The sequence below is a fragment of the Apodemus sylvaticus genome, chromosome 2 (assembly GCF_947179515.1).
Source record: "Apodemus sylvaticus chromosome 2, mApoSyl1.1, whole genome shotgun sequence".
NCBI classification, from domain to species: Eukaryota; Metazoa; Chordata; class Mammalia; order Rodentia; family Muridae; genus Apodemus; species Apodemus sylvaticus.
This window is the reverse complement of record NC_067473.1, coordinates 82,288,687-82,298,175: the sequence shown is the minus strand read 5'-3', so window position 1 is coordinate 82,298,175 and position 9,489 is coordinate 82,288,687. Positions and strand designations below refer to the sequence as shown.

The 9,489-nt window shown below is 37.5% G+C and overlaps 1 protein-coding gene across 1 annotated transcript; it reads right to left on the bottom strand.

The window, feature by feature from the left end:
* Positions 1-5,654: 5,654 nt before the first annotated feature.
* LOC127678665 (putative vomeronasal receptor-like protein 4) lies at positions 5,655-6,614 on the bottom strand. The gene has a single exon (XM_052173802.1). The coding sequence runs from the start codon at positions 6,588-6,590 to the stop codon at positions 5,655-5,657; it is 936 nt and encodes a 311-aa protein (XP_052029762.1). The 5' UTR covers positions 6,591-6,614.
* Between the last annotated feature and the right edge of the window lie 2,875 nt (positions 6,615-9,489).

The following is a 9,489-nucleotide window of genomic DNA, read 5'->3' as shown; positions in this document are numbered from 1 at the left end:
ACTTCAACAAGCAGCTATGCCACTATTAAACATAGTCGCTTGATTCTACTACAAAGGCACTGAATATTCATAATATTCAGGAATTGGAAACAACCTAGATGTCCATCAACAGATGAATGAGAAAAGAAAAATAGATATATTTGCATAATAGAACATTACTTAGCCATTAAATTAATGGCATTTACAGGAAAAAGGATAGAACTACAAAACCTCATTCTGACTTCTGTAACAGTGACCCACATGGTATGTTATTGCTTCTATGTTCATAATCAAGCCATAATCCACATGACCATAAAGTTTAGGCATAGAATAAGAGGAGGAGGGGAAGGATGCTGAGAGGCCAAACCATTTCCATCTTGGGATCAGCTGCCTTCTTTTTAAAAAAATGCACATCAATGGGAGGAGAGTCCCTTGGTCCTGTGAAGGCTCCTTTCTTCAGTATAGGGTAATATCAGGACAGGAAAGTGGGAGTGGGTAAGTTGGGGAGCAGAGGGAGGAGAGATGGGATAGGGGGGTTTTGGAGGGGAAACAAGGAAAGGGGATAACATTTGAAATGTAAATAAAGAAAATAACTAACAAAAAATACACAAGCTCTACCCAAGTACCAGGAAGGAACACGGGGCTTGTACTTGGCCCATATGCAAGACAAACTCCCTAGCTACTGCCTAGCAACAATTAATCAAAGATTAGTCTGATTGTCTCAGATGTACTTTCACACTGTTTGGTATTGTTACACTCTTGCTTAAGAACACCCACATGTCTGCTTACAACAGTCATTCTATTAGCTACTTCCCAGGCTAGATCCCCTCACTTGCTCCCATTTTCTATGAAATCTTGTCCTGTTGAGGGTTCAAGGCTGCTCCACCTTCCCATCCTGCAATGTCATGGTTAGGTTAGAGGAAAACCCAGACAAGAGCTTGTAATAAAGAGACTCTAGTACAACTGCATCAAAAATGGCTCACTGGTAGTCATTTGCAGTTCACAAATGCTTCTTGGCAAAGCATTACATCTCCCTAGACATGGAAAATGGAATATATAGTTATGAATGGATGAGGGGGGCTGAAGCACAAGTACAAACTGAGAGGAATAGGAGAAGTGGAAACCCTAATCAGAATATATTATTAGAATGCTGGAATGATGAAGTCTGGTGGTAAACACTTGTGATCCCAGAGCTGGAGAGGTGAAAACAAGAGAATCCCTGAGACTGCCACCTTGGTCCAGGTCACACAGAGAGATGCTCTACAAGACACCAGGTGAACAGCAAAAGAGAACAACTGCCAACATTACTTCCTGGTCTCTATGTGTACATATACACACATCCTTCAGCTGTGTACACACACATACATAAATGCATACAAATACATAATAAACACATTGTACAACATGAATTTGTATATAAAACATCTTTTCCCATTAATATTTCAATAAGTAGATAAAATTAATAGATAAACAGGCACATTACATTTTCATAAATGCATTAAATAAATGTGGTAAAAGTAGAAACAAAAATTCACATTATTTTTTATGTATCCACAAAAATTATGATCAGTGGAAACATAAACCTACAACAAAATATTTGAAGTATTTCTGATTAGTGAATGTAACACTAATAAAAACAAAAGATTTAGTAAAAACAAAAGTAAGCAGCTAAAATAGTCAGATGCAAATAGATATTCACTCCCAAATAAGGTCAGAAGCAGCTGACCCCTACTGTTGAATTAGGGAAGGCTGAATGAATCTGAGAGCAACCCTGTAGGAAGACCAGCAATCTCAATTAATCTGGACCTCCAGGCTCTCTCAAACACTGGACCACCAAACAGGTGGCATACACCAGCTGATATGAGGCCCCCAACACACATACAGTAGAGGACTGCCTGGTCTGTGTTCATTCAGAGGTGATACACCTAACCCTCAAGAGACTGGAGACCCCAGGGAGTTTAGAGGTCAAGTGGGGTGGGGAGTGGGAACATCCACTTGGAGACAGGGGGGGAAGGGAGGAGGTATGAGATGTGGAATAATCGGAGGGTGGACAAGGGTTGACTGAATGAGGAATAAAATATGGAGTGTGTAAAAATAATTAAGTGATTTTTGCATTTCCTCCTTATTGGCTTTTGTATTCTCCTGAATTTCTTTCAATGATGTTTGTGTTTCCCTTGTAAGGGCTTCTAACTTTTGATCCATTTTCTCCTGACTTTCTTTAAGTATATCTTTCATGTGTTCCTTTACCAGCATCATGACCATTGATTTTAAATCCAAGTCTTGTTTTTCTGGTGTGATGGGGTATCTAGGACATGTTGTTAATAGAGAATTGAGTTCAGATGCTGCCATATTGCCTTGATTTCTGTTAGTGACATTTTTGCGTTTGCCTTTTGCCATCTAGTTCTCACTGGTGTTAATTGGTCTTATTGTCAATGCTGGACTCACCAGTGCAAGCTGCCTCTTCTCAGCTGGCCTCCGGTGCACAGCTGACCTCCTGCACTGCCTGGAGACAGGGTGCTATGGCCCAGGCTGTTCCAGAACCAGAGGCAGAGACCTGAAGGCTTCTACCAAAGGCTTCAGGACTGGATCCTCTGCTCTGCAGGGCTGGACTCACCAGAGCACACTGACTCCTCCCAGCTGGCCTCCCTGTTGCACAGCTGGTCTCTTGCAGGGCCTGGAGATTTGGTGTTGTAGCCCAGGCTGTTCTGGATCCCGAATCAGAGACCTGAAGGCCCCCACCAGAGGCCTCAGGACTGGAACCTAAGCTTTGTGGGGCTGGACCCACTGAAGCATGCTGTGTCCTCCCAGCCTGCCTCTGGGTGCACAGCAGGCCTCTTGCATTTCCTGGGGACCGAGTGCCATGGCCCAGGCTGTTCAGATCCAGAAGCAGAGACCTGAAGGCTCCAGCCTGTGGCCTGCTGGACTCACCAGAGCACACTGACTCCTCCTAGCCAGCCTCCCGTGTGCCCCTCTGGCCTCTTGCAGGGCCTGGAGATGTGGTGTTGTAGCCCAGGATGTTCTGCTATACCTCTCCTTGGCATATACCCAAAGGATTCCCTGGCATGGAATAAAGACACATGCTCCATTATGTTCATAGCTGCCTTATTTATAATAGCCAGAAGCTGGAAAGAACCCAGATATTCCTCAAAGGAGGAATGGATACAGAAAATGTGGTATATTTACACAATGGAATACTACTCAGCAATTAGAAACAATGAATTCACAAAAATTTTAGGTAAATGATTTGATCTGGGAAATGTCATCCTAAGTGAGGTAACCCAATCACAAAAGATACACGTGGAATGCAATCTCTGATAAGTGGATATTAATTAGCCCAGAAGCTCTGAATCCCCAAGGCACAAATCGCATAACAAATGACTCCCATGAAGAAGTATGGAGAGGGTCCTGATCCTGGAAAGAATTGATCTAGTGTTGGAGGGGAGTATAAGGACAGAGAAAAAGGAGAGAGGTGATTGGAGAATGGGTGGAGAGAAGAAGATTTATGGGACATATGGGAAGAGGGATGTGGGAAAGGGGAAATCATTTGGAATGTAAACAAAGAATATATAAAATAAAAATATTAAAAAAGAAAGAAATGAATAATAAACTGAAATTTCCATATCAGTACAGAATTAAAGTATAATTACAAATAAAATACCTTTTGAGAAAATATTAAAAAAAATATATCAATAGTTAATTAACACCTAAATAAATACTGCATCCATTTTTAGTAGGACTAGAATCTATACTGATCTCAAGCCTCAGACATCGCCAGTTAAACTATGCTTATTGGCCAAGATACATACATACATACATACATACATACATACATACATACATATATACATAGATAAATACATAGATAGTGTGTTTGGGTTTTACTGCTGTGAACAAACACCATGACTAAGGCAACTCTTATAAGAAAAACATTCAATTGGATCTGGCTCACAAGTTCAGAGGTTCAGTCCATAATCATCAAGGTGGAAACATGGCAGCATCCAGACAGACATGGTTCAGGAGGAGCTGAGAGTTCTACATCTTCATCTGAATGCTGCTAGCATAATACTGATTTCCAGGCAGTTAGGAAGAGAGTCTTAAAGCCCACCCCCGCAGTGGCACACCTGCTTCAACAAAGCCCCACCTACTCAAACGGAACCTCATATTGTAATATTGCCACTACCTGGACTGAGCATATAAAAACCATAATAAATATATAGATAAATAGGGAGATAGATAGATAGATGATAGATAGATAGATAGATAGATAGATAGATAGATAGATAGATAGATAGATAATAGGTAGATAGATAGATGATAGATAGATAGATAGATAGATAGATAGATAGATAGATAGATAGATAGATAGATAGAAATGGCAGACAATGTAAACTCTAATTCATTACTTTGGAGAATGAAAAATATTACAGCCAATTTGGAATATTTATAAAGCAACCTATAGTACTACAATGTAATCTAGAAACAGTGATCCCCAATATTTATACAACCAAGATGATGTTAGGTCTGCAAAATTATATGAATGCAAATATTTACAGCAACTGTATTCACAATTATAAAAGAAATAGAAGCAGGTAAAAGGGAATGGGTATTATTACCAAGCAGTAATAATAAACATATTTTGTTGCTAAGTGAAAGGAGAGAAGAAATTGCATCTTGCATAATTCCATCTCTATGCCATGCTAGAAGAGAAAGAATATGACACTTCTACAGAGCTGTGTTTGTGAGGGCTTCTGATGGTGAAGAGAATTGGATGAGGAAAGCATTAAGAATCTTAAGGGTAGTGATGAATGAAATAGTAATGTATTGTACCATAATGACAGACTTATGATGCTATAGCCTTGTCAAAATCCTGTAGAACCTGAACTAACAGAATAAAACTTAGAGCATGAAAAATAAAGATAAATACTTACATGTCCGTATGATCCTAGAATTAAGTGTCATTCATGGAAACTGAATCTAACTCTAATATGAATGTTTAGAATATCATAACTGGAGTGTGCTGGTTTTAAAATAAATGGGTAATGGAATTAATTCCAAAGCAACTGTGCTGAGGAATGGTAAATTCTAATAGGGGTATTATAAGGGTTCCAATGTTATTGTCCATGTAAACAACACTTCAATTTAACATTTAAATAAATAGATAAGAGCTAAGAAAATTCAAAAAAATAAAAATTAACAAAAAAATATTTTTAAAAAGACTACTGTGTCAGGAGGGAAAAAAGAAAGCTGGAAAGTGACTATCACTGAGGATATTCCTTTGAGTAGCCTCAGCATCAAAGCAAAATTTACTATATAAAGTGAAAAGGAGAAAGAGAATTCATATGAAACTATCAATTTATTGTGTACAATTAACTTAAGAACTCTCTACTATTTGAAAACAGTAGGGTCATAAGAATGTATATTTGCAATAACACAAATTTTATTTAAATCATATGAAGAATCTGCTTTGCTACTTGAACCATAAAGGTTTAAAGACCTGTATTTTGGAAACAAAATGACTAGTGCTAAACAGAGTGATTCTTTATACCCTGAGGTAAGCCCAACTCCAGTTGATGCCATGACATCTTCTGATCTCTATGGACACCAGAAATGCAGACTTGCATGCCCTCTGGCACAACATTTGTACATATAAATGTGAAATAAATTAATATAAAGCATTATAATGAAGAGAAAAAACATCTTTTTAAGAACATATGGTAGCATTTTGATTGCAAGTTTTTCAGCATAGTGATGATTCTCCTGTCAATGCTGATCTGTACCAAAGGAGTAATTGTGGGATAGGCATTCATCACAAACTTCTGAACAGTCAGGATGACTGACTCATACCTCCATAACAAGAATGAGGTCGTTGTGATGATGAAGTCTACCCAATACATAACCACAAAGAAAACCACCAGCAACAAGATAATCTGGGTGGCCCTTTCCTCAGGGAATGCTCTGAGCTGGCTGATACTATGAAGGTGCTTGCATTGCCTCTGATGTCTGAGCAAGATAATCACCATGTATGTACTTGTGATCAGCATGATTCCTACAAGAAACACATCTCTGGAACTTGTCACTGTTAAAATCAGTCCTCTGATGACATAATTCATGGGTAAGAGTGAGCAATATTTTATGACATTCATCTGGCTGGTCTCACTCACATTGGTATAAGCACCAACATAGAAGATCTGGTTAATACTAAAGGATATATTGAAAGACCAAATAAATAAGAAAGCATATATCATGTATTTTTTTAGTTTTTGTTTAAACGTTGCCAACAGTGAGGCACTGGGACTGATAGTGACAGCCTGGACCACACTCAGGAGGCAGGTGATGCAGATAGAGAGGCCTCTCATCACCCTGCTTATATAAAAAGTTGCCTTACATTTGAAGTCATTCTCAACGTTCAGAATCTCAAATAAGTCGGAAAGCCAAATATACCCTGCAGTGAGGAACATGGTTATGTGCACGAAGGTCAGTTGACAGGAGATCAGGTCCGTGGGCTTAGGTCTGTGACCTATGATGATAAAAATATAGAAACAAAAAAGAAGCATATTGGCTAGGACTCCAAGCCCAGCTTGGAAATAAAGGACATTCTTGAGTGAGAACATAAGTGGAAAGTGTGTTCATCTTAATAGAATAGTTAAAGTTTATTTCATATATCTGAAAAAAAAATAATACAGCATACATCAAGTTAGGGATACACTAGCTATATTTTCATTCTATTTTCCATACTAATTCTTGAATAGCCTGTCTCTTCAACTTTTGATCTTCCAGACTGTACATCATAGACTACATTTCTATGTCTTCCATGTATCTGCTGTATATATAGATAATTATAGATAATCAATACAATCATAGTCATATCTGTACCAAATGCCAAGTTTATGGGCCTGTATTACACCCAAGTCTCATGTCGTAGAAATCCAATCCTATTGATTTAATTGCCTAATTCCTTGTTAACAGCTAGAACAGTAGTGATAACCATAGAATGTTAATATTTGTACAACTGAAAAAAGTTACATTAATCTGGAAAATATTCAGAAGAGAAATTGAAAATATTAGGTTAGTCATTCTCATAGTCTATAATTTTACTGTGCTCTATTTTATAACTATCCATGCTTTAACTCATAATTCTAATGTAATCACAGTCATATTTTATGGTAATCACACTGGTTTAATCAACCAAATGTTGTTCTCAATGTGTCTGTTTTAATGTTACATTTTCCAAGAAATCTTACATCTCCAGAATCTGAATTAAAGTGTGAGATACAGTTGGAAAATATTATTTTAATTTCTATACCCTATGACCACTGATTCTGGTTTTAAATGGCCCTAGGCCTCTCCCACTTTAGACCCCATTTAAACCTTTTGGTAAACTTCAGATTTAAAGATTTAACTCCCAGCTACCAAGACATATAGCATTTTTCTTTTCTTAGGAAGAGCAGTGTCATCAGTTAATAGAATGAGTTGTCATAGCTTTTCAGAAATCCATGTTGATATCTTACGTATCTACCACTTTCTTCTGTATTTATCCTCCTTCGCACTCTAAGAAGCTGCCTTTTACCTAGTTCACTGAGGAGTTCATCCCACCCACCCCATATGGCCATTTCTCTCTATTACTTTCATGGTTTCTGTAGTGACTACAGACTACATATATATCCCCAATAAGACAGAACTTGGGACGCTAAGACAAGCACTATTATCAACACAGTATGACAAACCTGAACTCACTGAAGATGAACAAATACTGATCCTGTTTGTATATTTCTGTTCAAAACATACTCCTTCCCATGCCATAGAAAACAAGATCCCCAGTGTTATCAGACATCATCAGAACCCCACACACTTTTCACAGTTTCACTCTACAGTCTTACATTTAGGGTCGATGTTAGTTGTTTGACATGGTGAACAGGATCAACTTATTATTGAATTAATTTAATTCATTACATTAAATTAGCTTATGATAGAGAAATAAAAACAACTACACTGAATCAGATTCTTGTAAAAACAAAGTGTCCAAATACATTGTCAAGTTTATGCATATATTCCACAGGTAAAGGCACATGCATGTATGTATGGAAATAATTCAGAAGTTAGAACCTGAGGTTATCCTATAACTTTTAAATGGCTATGAAACCATAAGTCACACACTTATTACATTATTTTGCACCTAAAAAGCTAAATCTAGTAAAACAATGGATTCTTCCCAATTACCAGAGATGAAAACCTGATTCTCTCACCAGCAGGCATTTACAGGAGCTGCAGAGAGGTGTTCTATTTATTAAAGCCCCCGGAATGGGGTAAAGATTTACCTCAGTGAGCAAAAGCATGTTTTGCTTTTGGAAAGACCTGAAGTTGATTATCAGCATTGACATGGTGTCTTGTGACTATATGTGACTCAGGTTGATAGAGATACAACCTCTTTCTGACCAGGCATGCAAGAGGTAGACAGATACTATTTGTAGGCGAAATATACATATACATGTGCATTAGACATAGACATAGCACAGACATAGACATAGAAATGCACAAATAAAATAAGAAAACTAAATAAACCTCCAGGAGAATACTTAATTATGACCTTAGTTTGTTAACTGTAAGAACTTTAGTTCTACTCTAATTCTGTCCAATTCTAATTTTAAACAAACACATGGACAAAACATATGCATATATTTTACTATTAATTAAACTTCAATAATTTATTATTATATGCACAAGTATAATTAATAAAAAAAGATGACAATATAATTAAGTAAAAGACAGTAATGTAAAATGCTTTTATCTTATGCCAAAAATATGCACTTCAACCTCTCTACTTTATGTCCATTGTACTGTAAATGTTTACCCCATACAGAAAATAACCCACCTTCTTTCTTTTTCGTCTTTTTTTTATTTTTTTACTTTTTTATTTGACATATTTTTTATTTACATTTCGAATAATTTCCCCTTTTCTGTCCCCGCGAAAGTCACAGAAGCCCCCTTCCCTCCCCTGTTCTCCCACCCACCCCTTCCCAATTCCCTGTTCTGGTTTTGCCTTATACTGCTACACTGAGTCTTTCCAGAACAAGGGGCCACTCCTCCATTCTTCTTGTACCTCATTTGATGTATGGATTATGTTTTGGGTATTCCAGTTTTCCAGGCTAATATCTACTTATTAGTGAGTACATACCATGATTAATCTTTTGAGTCTGGGTTACCTCACTTAGTATGATGTTCTCCAGCTCCATCCATTTGCCTAAGAATTTCATGAACTCATTGTTTCTAAAGTCTGAATAGTACTCCATTGTGTATATATACCACATTTTTTGCATCCATTCTTCTGTTGAGTGATACCTGGGTTCTTTCCAGCTTTGGGCTATTATAATTAGGGCTGCTATGAACATAGTGGAGCATACAGAATGGCTAAGATTAAAAACTCAGGAGACAGCAGGTGTTGGCGAGGATGTGGAGAAAGAGGAACACTCCTCCACTACTGGTGGGGTTGCAAATTGGTACCAGCACTCTGGA